This window comes from Tachypleus tridentatus, chromosome 8 (assembly GCF_004210375.1).
Source record: "Tachypleus tridentatus isolate NWPU-2018 chromosome 8, ASM421037v1, whole genome shotgun sequence".
Lineage (NCBI taxonomy): Eukaryota > Metazoa > Arthropoda > Merostomata > Xiphosura > Limulidae > Tachypleus > Tachypleus tridentatus.
Genome location: NC_134832.1, coordinates 52,351,309 through 52,375,958, shown reverse-complemented (window position 1 = coordinate 52,375,958; position 24,650 = coordinate 52,351,309). Strand labels below are relative to the sequence as shown.

At 31.9% G+C, this 24,650-nt stretch overlaps 2 protein-coding genes across 8 annotated transcripts in view; one reads left to right on the top strand and one right to left on the bottom strand.

Moving 5' to 3' along the window:
- The window catches only part of amx (TM2 domain-containing protein 3 almondex), a 22,826-nt gene extending 7,806 nt beyond the window's left edge, over positions 1 to 15,020 (top strand). For 4 of the 7 annotated variants that reach the window (XM_076448892.1, XM_076448888.1, XM_076448891.1 and 1 more), the window contains exons 3-7: positions 2,481 to 2,734; positions 4,503 to 4,662; positions 7,331 to 7,406; positions 8,327 to 8,498; positions 9,319 to 9,827. In XM_076448892.1, the coding sequence (XP_076305007.1) occupies positions 2,481 to 2,734; positions 4,503 to 4,662; positions 7,331 to 7,406; positions 8,327 to 8,495 (659 nt within the window). In that variant the 3' untranslated portion in view covers positions 8,496 to 8,498; positions 9,319 to 9,827. Of the gene's footprint in view, positions 1 to 2,480; positions 2,735 to 4,502; positions 4,663 to 7,256; positions 7,407 to 8,326; positions 8,499 to 9,318; positions 9,828 to 12,045 lie in introns of those variants that run through there. The other 3 variants (XR_013012230.1, XM_076448889.1, XM_076448893.1) reach the window with 3 other exon arrangements.
- LOC143222405 (peptidyl-alpha-hydroxyglycine alpha-amidating lyase 2-like) lies at positions 9,023 to 24,650 on the bottom strand. The gene is made up of 8 exons (XM_076448887.1): positions 24,353 to 24,650; positions 19,553 to 19,710; positions 16,413 to 16,529; positions 15,162 to 15,234; positions 14,654 to 14,861; positions 13,919 to 14,098; positions 12,373 to 12,485; positions 9,023 to 10,294 (listed from the first exon to the last, which is right to left on the bottom strand). The coding sequence occupies exons 1-8, from the start codon at positions 24,518 to 24,520 to the stop codon at positions 10,175 to 10,177; spliced, it is 1,137 nt and encodes a 378-aa protein (XP_076305002.1). The 5' UTR covers positions 24,521 to 24,650; the 3' UTR covers positions 9,023 to 10,174.

The window sequence follows — 24,650 nt, the reverse complement described above, 5'->3', positions numbered from 1 at the left end:
CAAGCAAAACATTTTACCAAGTTGTAATTGCAAGCTACATGTCAGTCTAATAATGTCTTAACCCTTTCATTAGGAGCTGGGTGAAATCCACCCAACTTGTAACCATGAAAGTATTCATGAGAGTAATTGTTATATGATAATATGTGGGTAGGTTTACAAAATTTTCCATGTTATTGATAAATGTTATGATGCTTTTATACACAAGATATAAAACTTTTTTAATTAAATATTTGTTCTTAAATTTTTTTCTTTCAGAATGTTGAATATCCAACATGAAAAGTAATTTTTATTTTAAGAGTAAAAATACTTTTACGCATCAGAAACTTTTCAAATTTCACAAAACTTTTTATTTTGTTATTTCTGCTACCAAATCAGAACCTATGTATGTGTTTGGTAGATCTGAGTGATTCCATAACCACCATAAAAAAAATTAGGAAATAAATATAAATTATGGTTTTTTCTTTCTAGAATGTTTATTACTTGAAAACACAAATGGTAAGTCTGAATAGCTTAAATGACATAACAGTATACATTTACATGTATTTTTTATTTTTGTTATACTGACTGTCAATCCCACTATTCGTTGATGAAAGAGTAGCCCAAGAAGTGGCAGTGGGTAGTAATGACTAGCTGCTTTCCCTCTAGCCTTACACTGCTATATTAGAGACAGCTAGTGCAGATAGCCCTTGTGTGGCTTTGTGCGAAATTCAAAAAGCAAAAACAAACAAAACAAATTTCAGTTTTAATATCATTTTGTAAGTCATTTTGTGATGCAGGGTTAACCTGGTCAAAGATTTTGAAGTAAAAAGAAAAAGTTTGCTCTGTAAGTCCATAAAAACAGAGTTGAAGTTATTTACAGTAAAGATCTTCATAATTTCTAATTCAAATTTGTTAGAAGTATAAGTTTAGGTAGCTTGGCAAATTCAAGTGTTACCTGTAAAAGTCTTAATACATTTGATAAATTTTCAAATCCAAATTTGATTTGATGCCTGAACTTCAAAAGGGATAGAAATGGATCATTTAGATGATCTAGGTTGTCTCATTTTCTCTCACTACCACAGACTAAATCATATCAGCTTTTATATTTCTACCTTATCTGTAATGTAATTTCTCTTAACTGAAGTCATGTTCAAGTTTTTTGTTTCTAAAACTTGTGTCCTGTAGTCTTGCTGTCTGCAAATGGATTTATGGGTTCCAAACATCTAACAGTTTGAAAAACCTTAGTCGTTTCCCTCTCAGGTTCTCTTCTTCATTACTTAAAATACACTGAGATTTCACTCTACTTCCAAACATGAAACTGCTCTGGTAGTTTTTCTATGAACCTCCTCTAGTGATTCAACATCCATTCTTAAACAGGATCACTGAAACTGAACATTGTAATACTATTCCAGATAAGGTGTAACCAGTACCTTAGAATGAACCGATAAACTCCTGCAACTTGTGAATCGGTATTTCTATGCACATAAACTAAAATACTGCTTGCCTTATTATTAACTAATTTACATTGCCTAGAAGGCTTCAAAGACTTTGTAACTGCTGTATTCAGATATTTTTTTTCTTGTTCACTTTCACCTAGAACTTTCCCTGCAAGACCATAAGAATAATTAATGTAGTAACCAATATACTTAACTGTTGTGATTGACACCTGTCATAACCAGCAGGTGCCTACAATTACAAGCATTGTAAGGTGGAGTAGCCAACATCTTCAAGTTGAAGACAAGTCTGCCTCAAAGATTAAATGTAGTTTTGCTTTCATTAAATGTAAAGAATGTCAGTTTAAAAATATCTATTTCCAGATGACATTTGTGTTAAATTGTTTTATGAAATAACAAGAAATAACATCTACAACTTGTCAAAGTATAAGGTTATTCTGAATGCTTTAATTCCTGTTATAAGTTTAATAAGTAGGTTGTTGTTATGTTGTGGTTGCCAGATGGCCACAAATGGTTAATATGAAGCTACAAAAGGTAAAATGAAAATTATCCCTGCACCCAGACATTTTCTTTACATTTGATTTATATGATTCAAAGACAATATAAAAGGTTGAGAAGTATAATAATTGTTTACTTCAGTTATTAATTATTCATATGTTTCATGAACAGTCACAAATCCAAGAGCCTAACACAGTATGAAAGAATTTTTGGCTTAATATGGGAGAAAATATAAATGGATTGTCATGTCTCTGACTGTGTTCTTTATCATGAAGGCAGATAAACAAAAAGGTAACGTAATATTAAAATTAGCAATTGCAGATAGTCGGTCATTAGCACCTGATTAATTGGTAATCAATCTGCTTTCTTAGTGGCACATCCCTAATGATACCTAGACAGTAATAAAAATTTGTGATTTATACTCTGATGGTTGTCCACCATGTGAAAATGGAACCAGAATTTAACTCATTCCTATTTTGAGAGTGTTTGAAGAAACACAAGTTGTATTAATTTGTAATGTGTTTTATTTGGTATTAAACACTTTTCTAGAAAGTCTATCACACACTTCAACCGTCCACGGCTTTCGACATTCAGGTTTGCAGCACCATTCTGAATCAACACTGAAACCTGCAGTAAACGTTAGCAATGCTTCCACTACAGATTCTGTGTTTGATACTTGTACCAAACATGTTCAGTGTGAGGAACTTCCCGTTCACTGCATAAACTGTAGACTCAACGAGACATGTATATATGGAGAAAAACTCCAAGTGGAATGTCAGGCCAAAAGTCATGCAACTTGTCAGGTAAATAATGATTACCTCAAGCAGCTTAAGAAGAGAATGTTGCTAAAATGAGGTTAAGTTTAAAATGAGGTTAAGTTTATCACTGATCACAAGAGGTTAAAAATACACAATTCTTATAAAACTTACCAGTTATACAAGCAACATTCGTGTTTAAACAGTTCACATCACAAAATGTTTTGGACATTTTCATTGTAATTTTTGCAAACATTGACATTTTTAGTCAGTAACTGTCAGTTAGAAGCAAACTGTGCTTCTACATTATAATATCTGGTAATCATACTTATTCTGGGTGGTTGTACTATTTTTGGTCAGGTAATGCCAGATGATTGATTGTTTTATCCATTTATGATTTAATCAATCAGAGTTAGAAAGGAAAATAAAATGAAACCTTGTTAATCCAAATGGATTTTTAAAGTAGTAGTAGTCATAACAGTTCTGGATTAGTGAGATATCTGTATATTTGAATCTGTCACTTAAAATACAATGAACACTATATTAATAGCATATATTATGGACTGATAAACATAAGGTAGTAAACTAGTAATGGTTGACATGCAGTTTATAAAGAGAAAGCCAGTGCATGTACAATTAGCTTGCCAGTTTATTATTACACGTCATCAATAATTCTATAAGTTGCACAATCAGTGGCATAGTGTATTGTTATTTGCACATAAATTATCATTTCATTAAAACAATTGGCTTACTTATAGAATTCAGAATACGTAGTACTGGTCAAGTATACAACAAATAACTTTCGATGTAATCAAAATCTCTTTTTGAAGTGAATTTTCATTTCTTTCAAAGCTACATTAAGGAGCAATGTCATGTTATGAATATAGCAGAAGTCATTTTTACAAGATCTCAATTTTTGGTAGTTTATATATATATATATATATATAAACTGTGAGTGAAGTTGTTTTGTGTTCAGTATTTATTATTTCATTTCATATTTTGCTGACTACTGCCTAATTCTCTTGGAGTCTTGTATGGATTGCTGAATTATATATCCATAGAAAATAGACATTTTTTACAGGAAATAGCTATTAAGTTTTGGAACATTATTAAATAGGTATATGATGTCTAACAAAGGTACATTGTTAAAACTGTTTTCTGTCTTTGTTTGCTACAGTATTAGTCAACAGTTTTCTTTGTTATGGAATCTTTTAAGCTGTTTATTTAAGAAATTTGTGTTTAGTAATTTTTACCGAACCATCAAACACAGTAATGAATAATCATTTTGACCAAGTGTATCGTATTGTTTTGCATTTTTATTATTTGAATTTGTTTTACTTATAAAATAAGCAAGGTAGTTTTACGTTATTGTAAATAAAAATGTGACCCAATTAGAATCGTTGAATTATATTTTTAAGTAAAACTCTTTGAAGTACCAATTTGTTTTTAATATATTTAAGGTATTTTTCTTATTATTAAATTCAAAAACTGGTTAGCAGTATTTGATACGGCATTGTTTTTATAAGTTCTGGTTTAGAATAAAAGATGAATATTTTGAAATTGTATATGTATTTATTCAAATCACAATATTACAAGATTTCTAAAAGTTTAGAGTTTATATGTGAAAGATGTATACTTTATTTTGTTAGGTATTACTTCATCTCACTTCAATTTCATACTGTTTATGAAAAGGAATTCTTACATATCATGAAATTCATATTGTGCATGCCATAGAAAAATTAATCTAAGATTTTCCACATTCCCTCAGACTAGAATTAGAATGTGTGGAATTTATGAGAATATAATTCCATTTTAGGGAAACAATGTATTTTACAAAGAAATGATCTGTCGCTACTGTTACCAGACCAATTCCGACGAGCATACGTGTGTCAAGAATACAAGCTGTAGGGTAGTGAGCACACCAAGACAGCATTATATCACTCAGTGCAAAGTGCACGATCATATTCTGTGCTTAGGTAGGTTTAACAATAAGTAGGTTGAAGCTGGAAGGTCTTTTTATATTTGTAACCTCGGCTTTTATCATTAACATTGTTGGTTAAACATACAAGTGTGTGTATGTATCTATCATGGAGTGGTTTTGTAATACTGTAAGACATTGTAGGTTAAATATGCAAGTGTTTGTATGTATCTAACATGGAGTGGTTTTGTAATACTGTAATGCTGGTTTTTACAATATGTTTCTTGTATTGTCAACATCTCTTTCTAGTAAGGGGTATAGTATTGTAAATAAATGGCTGCCTGAGAAAAATAATTTTTTAGGCCATTTGGGAAGTTATCTAAGTGTTGTTTAAAATAGTTTCTTTTTATTAAAAAATATTAAAGTAAGGTCAAGGGTGAAATTATGAAAAGGTACTCAGCCTTCAGGGAGAAGTGGGCCTGATTTTGAAAATGGAAAATCTATGCGTGAATATGAAAATGACAAAGCAGCTAAAATAAATTCTAGTACTAGTACTGCTTTAAAAAGTAAGTTGGGGTACTCAGTAGAGGTGAACACCAGTAGAATTTTACCCAAATAAAGTTATCTCTATGTTAAAATTATTATTTTATTAGAAGAGTATATTTATCTGGTAAAGGATTGTTTTATTCACTAAATTGAAAATGGTTTTCAGTTAAATATTTAAAGTATAGATTAGATAAAATAGTTTTGTACCATTGTTAAAATTTTCTATAGCTAAAAGTTTTGAAGTTTAACATCACGAATATTTTCTATAGATGGTATTGTTATTTTTTATTGTAGAAGGGAATATAAAGCTCTGTAAGAGACTGGTGTACAATAAATTGTTTTTCGTTTTTCTAATCACAGCTGAGCTGCTCATAGAACAGTTGTAATTGCTTGTCGGTTTTTTTTTTTCCAAGTAAAAATGTTTAGCTCACAGCTCATGACTGATTTGAGATCTAATTACAATTTTGGACTTTAGGAGATCAAAAACGTTTGATTGGTGTATTTATCCATGCCCAAAATATCATAGATTAATTTACTGTAATCTTGCTCAAAATAATTTCAATTTGAGGGTAGGCTGGTACGGATCCTAATGAGTAATACAATTAAATTGGTATACATGAGAACTCCATGCTTGATATTGTTGGTAAGCAAAAGTGTAGCTTATGGAAAGGGAAACAAAGGTCTCAGACTAGTTACAGTAACCTGCCTAAAATAGTTTCATTTGTTGTGGCTATGAAGGATTTCCTCTTCTTGAAGTACTCTTTCCTCTGTATATTTGTCTTTCAATACTGCTTGTTTCATAGCCTTCTGTTCATGCTTTGTCTGCTATAAGTGTTAAACAAGTAAAGGTTCAAACACTGGAATTCTTTAGCTTTGTTCATTTCTAACATATGAAAGTGACAACTGCATATGTACACTTTAACAAACACAATTACTCTTTTTAACTTGCCAATAGAAATCATTATCTGGTGATTAGAACACTCGATTAACAAACTGCAAGTTCAAATCCTGTCACTGAACACTGTAGGAGTATTATAATGTAACTCTTCAAGAGTTGGCAGCAGGTGACATTGACTGGTCTTTCCTTTAGTGTAATACTTCTAAATTAGGGATGGCAAAAACAAATAATACTTGAGTTGCTTCATGCAAAATGCAGTAACAAAACACAGAATGTTTTGACAAAGAATATTTATTTGAAGCAACAGTGATATACACACACACACACACACACACATACACGCACACACACGCACATGCACGTTTAGTTTATAAATAAAGTCAAATTAATTTATAAAACTAAGGGAAGGAGAGTTTGGTGCAGTAGTTGGATAGCCCACTTCTGTTTCTAGTTGTAGGTAGTTTTTGTTTTTGAAAATCTTGAATAGTTCATACATGGATGTAACTTTAAGTGGAGTTTCTTTAACAAAAGATTCCTTTTCTGCCTTTATGTATTTTACATTAGCCACTTACTGGGTGTTCAGAAAGTCACTGTGCACTTCTATATTTATTAACAGACATGTTTCAATATAGAATACAGAAGGTAAATATGAATGACAATTATAAACAATGTTGAAAGTGAACCCCGTTGGCATCAATACAGGCCTGGATCCTTCTTATTTTGTTTCTAAACACCGCTATCAGTTGCTGGCTTGAAATAGACTGAATAAAATATGATTACAAAACTTCACAGTGACTTTCCGAACACCCTGCATATTTATGCCTTGTTTTTATTGGTGTTTTTACTGTTCATTGTGAAAAGTATTCCATCTAATAATCACAAACAAAATACTTGTATAATTTTTTTCTGTATGTTTTCAGTGAGGTTTTATCTTCATGTGTTCTGAACATCAGTTTTTAAATGTTCTAAACTAATGGTTCTCAAGTATTGATTCACAATATAAAAAACAAAAGAGAGAAAGATATAGAGAGGGTGGTGGAGATATAAAGTCTTGACAGAATTTGTGAAATTATAATCTATAAATATGAAAGAAATAGGTTGGAAATATTGTAAAGTTATTGAAGCTTGTTGCTTTCACTTGAAGAAACTAAAGTTTAAGAAACAGTACTATGGACTTGTATGCTCCTAACAGTCTCAATGTTTTATAGAACAATTTCTATTCCATGAAGTAAAAATGGTTGTGAACCACTATTTTAAACTGAAGTTTAATTGTACTGCACAGGAAACCGAAGATTTTCCAAGAACTTGTTATGTAATTGGACAAGAGGTTATAGCTGGAGTACAGCTTTGCTTCTGAGGTAAAAATATTTATCAAGGTATTCTAAGTTAGGTGAATGTACAATTACCTTGTATTACTGTGCTATTCATCATTTATGTTCATTTTAATGGAATTATCAAATCCAATGTGGCTTTACAACACGAACTATTGAATTACAAATACTTGTTTCACATTATAACTTTTAGTTATGTAATGTGAGATGCAAGTATTGTCACAGTTATGTTTAGTGATTGTTACTTCTGCATAAGGTATCGTGCCACATCATAAAGAAGAAAATACTGTTCAGTTTTTTTAACTAATATGGATGACTTTTATTTAAATGAATGTTATTTTTAAATTCGTAATTTAAAATCTTATTTTGTTACATACACAATTCTTGTATATACTCTTTCATTCAGTATTTAGTTTTGAATTATGGAACTTTCAAATATTCAGTTATTTTATAGTCTAACTTTACAAAAATGTGAATAATGAAGATAATTTAAAACTGACATCTACACTTTTGAGTGAAATGAGAAAGCAGTAGCTTAGGTGTTTCCTCAATAAATCTCACTTTGTTTTTGATAGCACAGACTTGACTATAATTTCATGTAATTCAATAGTTGAGATCCAAATATAAATTTGTTTGAAACATAAAAGAATGAACTAAAAATCAACCTTTCAAAGTATTATATTAATTTTGTTATTTATATAGTAGCTGGAATTTGTTTTTTGTCTGTTTATTAAATGGTTTAAAAATAAAATAGAATTACCAGTATATATATATATATATTTAAGAAGAACACAATTTGGTCATTTTGGATCTAGTTAGTGGTAGCACTAGTATTTGTTTATAAACTGCAAAGTAACAGATAATTTTTTTATTATTACACAACTAAAACATTTCAGGGGTACATACAAGTTTTACAAAATAGTGACTTGAATGCTGTTTCTCTGCAGTATCACACTCGGTGGGTTTGGAGTGGATCGTTTCTATCTCGGAATGTGGCAAGAAGGGATTGGAAAACTTTTCAGTTTTGGAGGCCTAGGGGTTTGGACCTTAGTAGACGCTGTATTAATTGCTACAGGTTACCTTGCACCTGCTGATGGTTCTTTATACATAATTTGATTTGTAAGTAGACTTGCATAGTTTTTGTAAAGTTTAATAAACATTAACTGGTGGTGTCTTTTACATATTCCCTGTTAAAACATAGTTAACAAATGGTGGTGGCTGTTACTGGTTTATTCTATTAACAGTTGTTGGTCTTTTTGCTTTATCCGATTCATTGAAACTTAGTTAATAACTAGTAATGGTTCATCTCTTTCTTCTGGTGTATACAATATTGGTTCTTTGTGTTCTAATTACTGTAGTAATGTTTAATTATCAAAAGCTGATGAGGAAGGACTTGTCTTTCTACTGTAAAAGTTAAACTAATAGTTGACTGTATTTTCTAGTTTATTAATGGTAATATAACAAACACTGGTGGTTGTGGTGGCTCATTTCTATTTTACCTAGTCTTATTAAATCATAATTCTGTCTAAAAAAGTTATGTGAGCCATGCGGTTCTTTAAAACTTTCAAATTTAGTATCAAAGAAAAAAATTATTAATGTTATAAATTGTAAAATTCATTTCTGGACTTTCAGGAACTTGGTTATAGAGATAACAATTTATTCATATTTATAATCAACTGAACTGAACAGAAAGAGAGAACTGGTAGTTTCATGGACTTCACATCACATACTTATTAAAATTAAAAATGAACAGACAACATCTTGTGTGTACTTAGGGTAATTTTAATATCCTGTATTACCAAGCTCTCTTTTGATGTCTTTCATTTATCAGTAGTAACTATTTTCTGCACAATAAGCAAATAGTTAACAATATTGTTATTTCTTAACTTAGTAATTATCTTATTTTTTAGTTGATATTATAAGATTGTTTACATTGTAGGAATTTTCCTGACATTATGAGATACTGAAAAAATACGTTGCAGTCCAGTGACAGTGGATAAGTTGTACCTGAACAGTCTGCATTCAAAGTGTAGACCTAACTACATCTCTTGACATTTATTATATACAGATGGTTCGACTTGTATGTATTTTATGTCATTCTCTACTGGTGAACATATTTGTCGTACTTATCTGCAATAGTTACTGTACTAAAAGCATACAAATTTCCACTTAAGTTAAAAATCTGTAGCTGGCATAGCATTTTTCACCATTTTATTTATTAAATTTACCTAAAGGAAATATATCTTGTGTTGTGGAAGTAAGTGGTCTTGTCAAGTTGTAAATTTATTATCACAATAGGTTTATATGTCTACACTTTTGTCATGTAAACAACTCACCAAAGACACTGTCAGTGTGAATCTATTGTGATAGAACATGTAGTTCTGTGGTTTTATAAAGTTTCAGATAAATTAGTTAATTTGTTTTAAACATCATAAAGAAATTTCTTTATAAAGAAATATTTTTTTGACTCAATATTTGTTAATAGTAAATTGAAACGGAGAACAGATCGCATCCATTTGTTATAATTTTTCATAGTTATGATACATAATTTTTAATGGAAAACAAGCCAGATAATTTACAAATATTGCTTTACATTTGATAAGGTTTACATTAGTTTCTCGAGACAGACACTTATCAAAAAGAAAAATTTATCATGGGTGATTTTGAAAAACAAGAACGTTCTATTTCCAGATAACTGTTTTGTAATCGTAATTTAATATTGAGTATAGAAATTAACACAAACCACCATCTAATTTACAGTGAATAAAATAAATAGTCTTGAAAATAATATATCACTAATTGGGTTTTTGTAAACTGAACTTGTACACTTTCTTAGCAGCATTTTCTCCTATTTCCACAACATACAGTGCTGTTCCATCTGGTGACAATGCAAGGTCATGGGGGTTTAGAAAACCCTAAAATGGAAAAAAAAAAATTTATGATTGTGAACAAAAAAGTCTAAGAAAGGATAGGATAGCTTTCATTCAAAAAATGTGAAACTTAAAATTAGTAATAATTGTCTGTTAATGGTTCTTGTTTGTCAACTTACTTCCCACTGTCTGAGTTATGATCAAAGTCTGGTAACTTTGGATATTTTTACATATAAAACTAGTTTGCAGTATTTCTCAGGATCCAATGCAGAGTTTGTTTAGAACTATAAATTACTGTACTTACTTTATTTTATAATTGTTACTTTCTAAACCACCCAATGAATCAGTTTTGTGTTTAGTAATATTAGCACTAGTGTGGGCTGCCCCCTCTGAAATCCCCCCCTCGTGCTATCTGTTAATATAATTTTACACTTAACCCCACCCCATAGTTAAAAGATCATGCCAGATGGGTTAACAGAGAATCTTAATTTTTCTTTGGACTTAAGAAATTAAAAAGATTAAAAGTAATTCAGTCAGTTGTCTGAGAGTACGATGCAGGATGTAAATTACCTTCAAGTAAAAGTGTAAAAAGAGAGATTTTGGAGACCAACAGTTCCTCTTTGTACAAATCTATCTAAATGCAACCAATATACAAAAAAATATTTTGCACACAAGCTAAAGCAGTAATGAAAAATGTGGACAAAACCACATGTAACCTTATATTTTAAGAATTATGAGACAGGTTGTATTGAATATTAATTTGAGTTCATCACAATTAATTCATATTGGGTTGTTTGTGTTCAAATAATTCTGTCCAAACCAATGTTAACTTTTTCCATTAAAAGTCAGTAGAAACTTAGAGAATCTTAATAAAGATACCAATGAAATTATTAAACATATCTGCCATAGAGTGATAAAAGTATATTATGAACTTCACAAACATTTAGATAAAAATTTAATAGGTGATAAATTGAGCTACAATAATTAAGAACATGTTTTTTTAAAATGTGTTTATTAGTATAAATAAGTAAAACTGACCATGCATTAATTTTAAATCTACTGTACTTCAAGCATCGAATATGTGACCTCAGAGTTATTGTAGAAATGTAAAGAGAATTGTAAACTGGTGTTTTACACGACAATTTCATTATTGAAATATTGTTTATATGCACAGGTACAATAAAAATTTGTATTATAACTAAATATGGTATAGAGAATTCTGCATAAAAAAAAACACAAAAAATGTTGGGCCATAACATGAAGGTTTCCATAACCTTCCAAAGTTATAGCTTCCTACACTGTGCAAAATTAATAATACCCCCCAGAGACATGGGTATACCAAAGGCAGCTTAGACTACAAATTTTTAAACCACAGTAGCCCAAATGTTTGTCACTGAGAGTAAGAAAAAAAAAAAAGAGATTTGAAAAAAGTCTGTTGATCTGACTTTAAACATTTTTATATGTCTTCATCATAACTAGAAGTTCATCTTCACTTCACTGATTTTTAATATGAGCAATTAGCACAACAACAGTGCTACTTTGTTCTGTAAACCAGGCTGCTCAGCTAACAGATTCGTTTTTCGTTCTCGGAACTGGGTCAAAGATAAATGCACAGGGTGTCCCGAATATCTTGACCCATTGGGGGAAAAAAACAACACAATTCATTCTTTACGTATTAACGCACGCAAGTTGAATAATAAACAGTCGTATGTACAACTGACATTAAAAATGTGTTTGTTACACTTTTAAGAATATAATATCTATTTTCCCCATTGGTCCAAACTTTTGGGATGCAGTTCTCAGCACCAGCTGCAGAAGAAGATGAAAGGCAAGGTGTTGAAGCAAAGTACTGCGAACGTAACAAGCGAGATAAAATTATGTTCGATGAATGTGTACAACTTTCAGGTTAGTAAAAAATCAGTTTCTATAGCTTGGATATTGTGGTAGTTTATGTTGCCATCAGAATGGATTTCTAATGTATTTAAATATTTTGTTTCTCTTTCTAGTAAGGAAAATCTGAATAAAGGATGTTTTTAGTGTTATTACTACTGTCAATACATGGGACTACAGAATATTTCCACTGCATAGCTCCAGTGACAATGAATAAATATTAGTAATACTACCTCAACTGGGCTCCAACTGTTTAAGATCTTTTTGGTTGAGAGACTGAGGGTAAGGCCACGTACACGATGTTTTCCTATGATTCCTGGTCCCTGTACCATGTATAGATGATCATCTGTGGGAATAACACTGGGTAAATTATGATAATAACTAGCAGACATCCATTACCCACGTATTCCCATCATTTTTATTGCTTAATGTTATAATTAATTAATGTCCTCATTCTACCATGATCATGTTTCCTGTATGAATGTAATTTTACAGGAGAAACTTTAAAAAAACTTTAACAATTGTGATTTTATTTGTCAAACAGAAGGTTGGCCATGACAAACCCAAATAGAAGAAGAAAGTTACAAGGTACAGCACAAACCTTAAGTCCAGACAAAAACCATATATCATATCAACGCTGAATCAATGTAACATTACAATACCTACGTAATGCAAAAGTATATATATAAAAAAATTTTACTGGGAGTTTGTAATAGCCCACTATATATTCCTTAAAGAGTTAACCAGACATTAATTTATATACCATTCACAAAACTATATCATGTAGTAGGTGTTATGTTTATTAAAATATATCCCATGTTTACATAATAAATGCTGCACATTGACCCTTTAAAATCCTAATCAAGAAATCAAACTGTATAAACATTTAAAACAAAATCTAACCAGTCATGGTTGAACATATAAAGTCCTGTAAGCCTTTATTCTGAAACTGTTTTAGGCTTTATTATATATAACATTGCTTCTCATATGATGCACTGAGGTGTAATAATTTTAGTAACCATATGTGGTTTCCTCTAAACGTGACCCCAATCTGAGGGTCATGGGTTTGAATCCCATTCACTGAACATGCTTACCCTTTTTAGCCATGAGGATATTATAATGTGAAGGTCAAACCCACTATTCCTTGGTAAAAGAGTTAACAATGGGCAGTGTTGAGTAGCTGCCTTTCTTCTAGTCTGTTACACGTAACTCCTGTAACTCTGTTCACACAAAATTCAGTGCAAACCAGTGGTATGCTTGAGGGTTTAAACTGTTAAAATTCACATTTTCATGATGGGCATAGCAGAGGTAGCCCAAAATACAGGTTTGAGCTTAATAACAAACAAACAAACTCTCCTAAAGATGTGAAATGTACAAGAATCTCCTCCTTAATGAAGAGAAACATCCAATATCAAATTAAGTTCATTATTTATTGAATGTTTCTACCATATGTCTATTAAGAGTAGACATTACCGAACACAGCTGATTCTGGCTATGCCACATGAATTCTATTGGATAGTTTTTGTTTATTACCCAAAACTCCTACCCTGATTTTGGGTCTTCACCTATTTCAGTTAAATACGTAATACTATCTTGAATGATATTTTCAAAATAGTCTTTTAGGCTCATGTAAACAGAAGTTAATGGAGAATTTTTGTTTTGTTTTCTCAATGGAGGGAGACAGTTTTTAGTCGGTACTCAGATACTTTATGAACCTTAAATGCCCACTATATGAGTCAGTAAGTGTATTTTGCTGTTTTTAATAAAACATACACAAACCTCTTGCAGCCACTGCAAAGACACGTCCCAGGTTTTTGTGAAAATTTTTAATCAGGAGACCAGGAGAAGACCCCTTTAGACCTGCACTATAACAAAGAATTCTTTCATTTTCTCTGTCAGCTACACAAAGGATATCTAGGCTTTCTAATAAAGTCAAGCTATGTGGAACCAGCATTTCATCTGGAAAAGAAAAAAAGAGCGAAATGGTTTTAAACTCACCATCACTCTGTTTCTAAAAACAAATTTTAAATATCTTGCATTTCAGGTACAACTTTCAAATTTAAGTACATGTGGCAATTTACATTGTTTGCTCCAGTTAGGACAAGGAATAGTTTACTACCAGCATTCCGAGTCAGTTGTTATGCATAACTTCAAACTGGTGTACGTACTTTCTTGTCAAAGTACATGAATTTGTACACTATATATTTAGTGACAGGATGGTAATTTCTTTATTACACTGTCGCTTTTGTTACTATATTGTTAGCCATAGTAGATTTAAAGATAAAAGTTTTTTTTCTCAGAATCAAACAACTTAAACATAACTGTAGTAATTTATCTGTATCCTTTTCATTTTGTAAGAGATTAATACGGTTAGAGCTACAACTGTTACAAGATATGTTATTTACACAAAGTAATATTAATAATATTTTTCAACTATTTTAATCAAATTATTAATACCCTAAATAGAACTTATCTCGACAAGTGTTAAGACTATTGATAGAATTGAATACAAACCTTCCTTTCCAAACTCTTTAAGTAAGCGTCCAGAAGGCGAAAACATTAAAATTCTGGAGTTGCAATAGCCGTCACTGACGTAGAATTCACCTGACGAGGCTACCGCGACATCTGTAGGTTTACAAAAATGAGACTCGTCGTTTCCAGGTACAAACCGCTGGCCAAGAACTAAATCTGGTTCTGATGCTCCAAGTTTAAACTTGAAAACCTGTAAATAAAGGTGAATTATATTTATATATATACATCCTCAGAATCTTCTATTGTGCGGCTGACAATGATTAGTTGTGTACATTAAGCTAGCAGCTAAAAACAAAGGTTTTCAAACAGAACTCTGGCATTCTTTACTGCATAATGTCACTAAAACAAATAGTGTAATTTATTCACAGAGACTTTTATAATAATTGTTGTTTTGGAAGAAACTGTACACCATTATAGCATTTCTATAGTTGTGCTAACTATGAATTCACCACTTAAGATTTATGGCTTAAAACATACAAGTTTGCCATACCTGATGCAAAGCCACATCTGTAAGCCACGTGTTGTTATTTTTGTCGATAGTAAGTCCATGTGGCATGTAAAATCTGAAAATGAAAGAAGACTTGATGTTCAGCTATTCTTGGTGATGAAAACTCATTTCAAATAAAAATATTGTTCTCTCCTTATCAATAAATGTATTAATACCCATACCAGCCATTTTGAGACACACTTCTAATGTTCATTTAGGCCCGGCATGGCCAGATGAGTTAAAGCGTGCGACTCGTAATCTGAGGGTCGCGGGTTCGCATCCCCGTCGCACCAAACGTGCTCGCCTTTTCAGCCGTGGGGACGTTATAATGTTACAGTCAATTCCACTATTCGTTAGTAAAAGAGTAGCCCAAAGAGTTGGCGGTGGGTGGTGATGACTAGCTGCTTTCCCTCTAGTCTTACACTGCTAAATTACGGACGGCTAGCGCAGATAGCCCTCAAGTAGCTTTGCGCGAAATTAAAAAAACAAAAATGTTCATTTAATATATCAATACATTTTTAATTACTAGTAAAAGGATTACTAGTTAGTTACTAGTAAAAGGATGAAGAAATACAAGTTTTAAATCACGTGTATTTTAAATACAAACTTACTAACTTGTGTTTTAAAATTTTAATCTGACTGCAAGGGAAAAAAAAATTTCAGCTTACAATTCAGTACAAATACAACAACTAACCACGGCATAGAGGCTTCCAGAATGAATCTGAGTGTTTGTTTCTTTTTCATGTACAAACTTTCAGCTCATAACTCTATCACTTCTTGACAAATTTGAAATTTAATTATGGTTTTAGACTCGGGAGGTCAAACCCTTTTGATTGACATATTTTACCAAGCCCAAAGTCTCCCAGATTAATTTATTCTAATGCTGCTTAAAATGATTTCAGTTTGAGGGTAGGCTGGCAGATGAGCAGTAAAAAATTAATCATGTATACGCATGCCCCGCCCCGTGCAAAAAATATGACTATCAAAAAGGTCTCACATTAATTTAATCCCGTCTAAAACAATTTAAAAACCCGCAGTTATTGAGGATTCCCTTTTGTATAAGTGGGTATAATACAGATATACAACTGCTAATAACATTCAGCAGTGGCATTTTTCAAAATATGAATGCAACTTGATGATTGACACGTTGGAAGAGAACTGTTTTTAATACTGTTAATAAACTAAAGTTTTTATGTGAACGTTGACACAGTTTGTTTGTTCGTTTAAAAAAAAACACTTAACAAATACGTTTACCTGTTTTTTCCCCAACTGCTTTGGATATCTCCTGTTTTGGAATCAAATATAAGTACTGAATTTTCCGATATTGGAGGCTGATCCTGATGTTGGTAAACATTGTTCCAATCAAAAGACCTGCAACAATACACCGTGTCAGAAATGCCTAATTATGTGATTTTGAAGAACCACAAACATTATCAGATAACTTTTAAAAAAATGAGAGAGAGACAGAATTATCATTTGTAATTTAAGAATGAAACAAAGGTCTTGACTTGATTAAAAATCTGATACATACAGATGATTGTATTAAAGAAAGTTACACAATTAATGTAACGATGTGTTATGCCTAACTCTGTAATTCTACACCTAGTGGCTAGATCTGACATTTACAAACTATTTTTGCAAAATCTAGTAAAGAAATAAAATGACAACTACGCCTTGTTACCATGGTAACATCATACTAGTGGTTTTAAACGCAACACTTGAAGAAAAGCTTTTTAAACAAATCAAGGTTTCATATTGCAGAATATTAAAGCCAGGTAATATTACTAACACACAAATTCCCTTATAGTTGCTAGATTGTAATGTGATGTTGCATGCATGTGGACGTTAAGCTTTAAAAAACAAAACAAAAACTTGTATAACTGTTATTTTATTTCGTTGTATATTGTTTAAATTTAAAGAAATTATTATTGATGAAGTAGTGATAATACATCTTAACACTTCTAACCACATTTCTACTAGTTCAGTTATATTACGTGTTCAAGAAAAAGCCATGAACAGTAAATAGTACCAATGACAAACTCTATTACCGGAAGAATTAGATTACGTCAATAAATGGCAGAGAATTTCAGTGTTTAGATCTGCATTACACTCTACAAGCATACCAACTGCTACATGTTGTAATAATTAAATGTATTTAAAAATGAGATTATGAACATTTAGTCTTTTTAAGATATGTTGTCCATGTTGCATATTTAGGGTTAACTCACTGCATGATTCCTGAAAAATAAACTGGAAAATTATTTTCTAGCTTTAACCTAAATAAGCATAATGTGGTGCGTAAACACTAGATGATACATCCCAAAATGTATATGTATTACATATACGATAAATGATTGTGTTATATAACATTATATTTCCACCGCAGTATGTTTATTACTTTGTCAACAATTCATCAGTTTTTCAATACAATCTTTTCTAACGTTTTTAATTGTCACTAAATTATTAGTAGATTTTGAGTTAATATTTTTAAAATATAAAACTATGTATATTACATATTTGCAAAAATATATATTAGATCCAGGTAAAACTGAAAGAAAAATACTGTATAATGATATATCTGCTAATTCCAGTGAAGTTTTAACAAATTTAATAATCGCCTTAGAAACTGTACTTTGGTTAGGTATAATTCCTGTGTGGTTACCATATTTTTAAACACTTTAGTTTTTGAGTAAAAATGAAATAAAATATGCGGGTCCTCGAGCTCAAGTTCCTCTCGGTCGTTCGGCTGTTTTCGTGACGTTTTACAACTATGACGTAATAGTTGCCAAACACGCTTCGTTGCGCGCCGACTATTTTGTTCCTTTCAGTGCTGGTGTTTTATGTAAATCATCGGTGCTTTTTTCGGATTACATACTTTTTGAGACTATTTTTGTATTGATATTTATACTTTATTTTTGTTTTATGATAACATGGTTTACTGCGCTGCTTGTGGTTGTAAAAACGGTTTGGCATCGGGCAAAAGCTTCTTTTCGTTTCCGTGCAAGAAGGGACTGGCAAGGTGGCGACAGTGGGTGCGGATGGTCAATAGGAAGAACTGGACTCCTTCACACCAAGCAAAGCTTTGTCAAGATCACTTTGAACGCTCATGTTTTGTGTCGGATCCCACTGTTTTGGATTCCGTGTGTTTCAAGTCAGGCAGGTTGAGACTGAAAAAAACCATCGGCAGTAGACAGGATCGTCCCCACCATCTTTCATCGTGCGAAGCTAAGGACTGATCTCAGCCTGCAGCGTACAGGTTCCACCCCTCTGAAGCCATCCCTTGCCATCACGAAAAGAACAAACTTAAAGGTATGTGTGCAGTATAAAGCGATAAACAATAACTAGTATAATATAATAATTTAAAAAGTTCAAGTTTTTGAAGAATGTAACTAGACATACACATTTCACATTCATGAGCGTGTTTTGCATTTGTGGCACCTGAAAGTCAGTGAAACCTTGATTTCCTAGTCTAGACAGTGGACAAATCTATCCCAAATAGAGTATATTCCAAGTTTAAAAGCTGGTAGATCATTTAACATTTCAAGATAAATTGAAATACGACTATGTCTTGAACATGTTGAAGTAATCAAGTACATGTTATGTATTTTTTAAAAACATTGTAGACTTGTAAACAATGAAATATAAACTCCATATTTCCATAACTCATCATAATAAAATTAATCTTAACACAGAACTTTGACATTGTCATATTAAATGTAAATCTCATAAACCTCATAAAGCATGCTGTTTAATATATAATCTTATTTCTTCAGTATCACTCACAGTTCCGCTACTCTCGCTCGTGGAACTGTCCTCATCACTAGAACTTGTCAGATCTGTGTCAAAAGTAACTGTTCTAGGTTCGTTCAGAGTAGGTTCGAATTGATATGGTGCTACTCAACACTGTTCAGAACACAAAGTCAAAACAGACTCCGCCTCTGTTTCTCTGTACGCACTGGCCATGTTTATTTACATCCAACGCGTTGGCGGTTTGTTTGGCAACTATTACGTCACAGTACTTTTCCTAGCGGCAAACGTAAAAACTAAAACGTTCGGATTGCTGCTCGGAAAGGGCTTTTTCTGCACCAAGTACTATGTTTCATTTATTAGCACATATGTTTTATAAAAAATGTGAACCTGCAAAATTAATCAGTATGAGTAGTTCTTTTAACTGCAAAGTTTTCTTTTTTTTTGTAAAATTCACCTTTAATAACAGAGCTCTTCAGACTGACTGTGATATAATGTGTAGATATAATGAAGATTTAGGCACTATTTATATTAGCAAATTGCTTGAGAACAACTGTTGCAATGTGAATTATGTCATTTTAATAGATTGTAAATTAATAATGTTTGTATGCATGTTTTGAGAAAGTGATTAAAAACAAACAACCCACTTAGCATCCCAGACTACATCACCACGATGAAAAACGTGCACACGTCCAGCACTGTCCACATCAACCCCTGCAGTTTGACCTTTGGGAATGGTTTGGTTTTTTGGCCATCCTATTACTTCAACTGGATAGTCATTAACATCAGTTTTACGGTTGGCAATCTACAAGAAAGATCCACACTCTGAATAAAACCTTTTTTTTTTTTAGGTTTATGATAAAGCAGGAGCATCTGACCTCTGACTAATATCTTTATATGTTAAAAATAAGACATAGACAAGATATGCAATACCAAGTTAGCATATCTTAACTGTTTAAAATTGATGGCATAGCTTAATAGTCCATGTATTACACTTCGTATTTTATGTTTCACTTCTGCTTCTTGTGTGAAATGCCATTGGATTATTAATATTCACTACAGATACGTGTCTGATCAAAGAACGTTATTGCAAACATAATGAAACACAACATTCCTCTTAGAAAGTCCCATCACGTCTTGATGCACTGATGATACAACTAAACTATTATAGAATACTTTCAAATCATCAGCTGTTTCTTTTATTCATTTTCCTACTCATTTCAGTATACCTGAAATTGCTCAGAAGTATACAAACATGGAAGACCATAACTGTTACAATGATGTTATAGTTCAAATTGCCAGAACCCATTTCAAAGTAAGATACGGCTGACAACTTTTGGCCTACATTTTAAACTTTACTCAAGTTCAAAGGTTATTAATACCGATATAACAAAGTGGTTTAATAATAAAACCTCATTCAAAAGTAATTTGTATACTTACATTACTAGATTCAGAACAGTTTTAACTCGGTCATTAGGGCTTCCATATAAAACCAGGTCTTATGTTAACATTTATTTCACAGCATACCACAAATTATAAATGCTATTATAGTAGTTCTATGATTTTGATCGCTAAAAATGTGATAATAAAACGTTTTTTTTTTTTTTTACAAGTAGGTTCGTTCACTAACAGACATCGGAGGCAATTGTATCTTAAACATTTTTACAACTTCAATTCAAACAAACAATATTTAAGACAATAGTAAAAGTTACCGGCACGTGCAAGTAATATGCTACGTGTAACAAACCATTCGTCAACGCTAAAATTCAAACTTAAACATATATTTATTTAATTTTGTATTACCGTTGTTCATTTTAAAAATATTAGCAAAATGTACGAGGTATTTTGTAAGTTACAGGCCACGAGTTACTGAACAGTAACGTGTGTGCTTTCATCAAAAACGAATGTTACATTTTGGTTATTTTTTTAAGTTGAACTCGATTTGTTTTATTCTGTAATAAGAATTATGAAAATACCATATCCATTGATGATAGCTAAAATGTTGTATTTCTCCGACAACAAGAAATATTTGTAGAAACTTCATGATTTTAAAGTTCAACTACCCACGTTCACGGAGTGACAGACCAAACTTCATGAATACCTAAAATAATACCATGCAACACAATTTCCCCCTAAGTACGGCAAGTTCTCATATTTTTGGTACCCCACTATTAAAAAGTAAGGAATTAAGCAACTTCCAAGTTCGCTAACTTAGTTAAATACTGAAACAAACTCAAAAATCAATTACAATATATTCTAATCTCCCTACCTTTTTTCTCAAACTTTCACGTGACGTTAGAGCTCCCCCTGCTAAACATCAACACAAAATATAAATTTAAAATATCTATTAAGTGAGTGTCTGTGACTGATAATCGATGTGTAACCAACTTATATGCTACAAATTTTATACCTGTTAAAATTACGACACTATTCTGTTTCAGGCGATCTTACTGTTAAAATTAACTCTCGCTTTCAGTTATCACTAGACATTTCGTGATGACGAGAAACCAAATTGGGTCATCTACAGGCGAAGAAGGTCGAAAAGTTGTTCTCTATTTTAATAAAAGATTTAACACCCATACTAGCAGTCTTAAGATATATTTTCACAGGACATCTGCTACACTATGTTTTGTAATCGTTTCCTAGAGAGGTGGGTTCATTATATAACTTTCTTAATATGTGTTTAACTTTTCTTCCAGGGTTGAAGGTTAATATGTTCGTTATATTAAGACTATATTTACGTACTAATTGTTTCCATATTTCTGTTAGAGGTATATGCTAATCTTTGTTATTTAGAACAATTGATTAAGTTTCCTTTGTTGTATAGGGTATTTTTGGGTCTGTTTGCTAAACACGTTTTCTTTGTGTTTTTAAAAGTTGTTAGCAGTTTGTATATCTTATATATTTGGTCAGGTGGTTAGGGCGATCGACTCGCATTCTGAGAGTCGCGGGTTCGAATCCCCGTCACACCAAACATACTAGCCCTTTCAGCCGTTATAATGTGTCGGTCAATCCCATTATTCGTTGATAAAAGAGTAGCCCAAGAGTTGGGGGTAGATGGTGATGACTAGCTGTCTTCCCTCTAGTCTTACACTGCTAAATTATAAACGGCTAGCGCAGATAGCCCTCATGTAGCTTTGTACGAATATAAAAAAGCCAAAATCAATAAACAAATACTCAGGTACAACCCTATATCCTAATATTATTCAAAATTTTCGCACATGTTCAAATTCATCTACTTTTTTTTTGTTTATTCAGCTATAAATATATAAGCTGTCAATTGACGCGTATTGAGGCGTATACATGTATTAGTAACCACTATCGATTGTAATTCAAATACACTGTTATATATTTTTAATGTTGATTGAAACATTTTACCGTTAAAATCAACAGCGATTGAAGCATTTAAAAAGTGCTGTAGCTAAAAGAAGAATAACTAATCACAGTTGAGGTCCAGAAATCCTTTTTCATTAACTAATTTATATTGGTATGACGTTTTCATAGAGTAAGTGAATATTGGTATAATTCTTTGCTTTTATCCTTGATTTTTTAGTTGTTTAATACCAGTTGGTTTTGTTTATTAATATTCACTGGTTCTAATACATGAACGCTTGTATATACACTTTTAGGTTTTATACGTTTAAAGCTTACTCGGTTTGATTTGGTTTTGAATTTCGCACAAAACTACTCGAGGGCTATCTGCGCTAGCCGTCCCTAATTTAGCAGTGTAAGACTAGAGGGAGACAGCTAGTCATCACCACCCACCGCCAACTCTTGGGCTACTCTTTTACCGTCGAATAGTGGGATTGACCGTCACATTATAATGCCCCCACGGCTGAAAGGGCGAGCATGTTTGGCGCGACGGGGATACGAACCCGCGACCCTCGGATTACGAGTCGCACGTCTTAACCACCTGGCCATGCCGGGCCCGAGGAAAAATAATAATAAATTTTACAGTTTCAAACACTTAAATTTATTTACAGTACCTGCGCAAAGTTTCGTCCATATGGCCAATTAAAGTTTGGTCACCTCAGTTAAGAACAACCAAGTTGAAATATTGCAACTTCCTGATAAAAGAGGGTTTGTTCGAAATTGTGTAACACGTGTATTTAAACTGGTGTTCACATAATTTGTTAAACAGCAACTAACAATATAATTCGACAAAAAACAAACGCAATTACTTGGTAGCGACTCGAATAATTCAGTCATTATATTCCCGCCCGTCTTCAACCGCTACATTAATTGATTTTAGTGGTATAGAGGTCGCCGAGTTATTAGAGTAAAACTTATTAATTAAAATTGGATAAAATACTCCAGTGAGTACAGTATTTTCCATATAACCAACCTATTACACAGAAACAAAATAAGAGTGAATGGAAATCAATATATATTTGATATTCACTGCTTTGTTTCTTTAGAAATACTTCAAACATTATATAAGTCCAAACATTTGAATGCAAAAGTCTGTTTACTTTGAAAAATTCAAATATATTTTCTAAAATAAAAAATATATTTTTATGAAATAAAAATTTAAATACGACCAAACTTAGTCACAGATAAAGATGCAATTAAGTTTTTTGGTTTTTTTTACGAATTAAAGTGTTATATGATTTTGAAGACTTACCACGTAAAAACCGGGTTTTTATACGCCTGCCCTCAAGTGGCAGAACTTCACTGTAAGTCTGAGGGCTTACAACGCTAAAAACCGGGTTTCGATAGCCGTGGTAGGTAGACCACAACAACCCATTGTGTAACTTTGTGCTAAATTCTAAACAACTGAGAAAAATAGATATGCCTGAAGGACACAGCACGGATTACTTATTTTGTAGCTTTATGTTTAACAACAAACAAACAATACTATGATTTTAAATATCTCATTATTAAAAAGACTATAATTATATTAAAACTTTTTGAAACTAATCAGTTTACCTTTAGGACAGCCTTTAGCAATCGCAGAGTTGTTAAGTGAACAATCGTATAATCACGTGAAAACACCTGATTGGCAGATATTCCCTCCTGTAGTTACTTAGGTTTAATTTAAATATCTTTAGCAGGAACTTGCCAAATTAGTAATATTTTCTGTTATGACAGAAAATTACAAGTCCCAAAAATATTATCACAGTAAAAAATACCTTTAAACTAAAGACTCTCAAACAACATAGCGGTAAAACTGGAGACTTATTACACAGACAGCTCCTCACAAGTTTTGCGCGTAACAACAAAAATTCCATTAATAAAATACCGTATAACTGTCGTTACAGTTTTTTATGTCCTTTAACTAGACAAAATTTAACTATATGTATATAATTGTAATGGTATCTTCTTGGCATTTAATCAAACAAAGACGCATTTGTAAACAAGTTACATAAATTAATTTTTATCCAGGCGATACGTATAAGAGGAAACGTGTGTGGGTAGGTAAAGAAAGACGTGGACACAAAACTTACCCGATTCTTGTGAATTGCAAGAAGGTCTTGGAGCTGTTCATAGAAATCAGAATACTCATTTAAATTTGGTTCGTAATAAACTGGGTGCGATTGAACATTTATGAACACTGTCAGTGATGCCATAATAATTATAATGAAATACAATTCGTGCGATTTATAAACTGACATATCTGAATTTTAGAAATCTACTTCTGATTAAAACACAGCGTATGATTTACTACCATATGGATACTAAATGTTAACTTGAAGATGTTTCGGGTCGATAAGTGTACATGCGCTGAAGTTCTAATCCATAAAC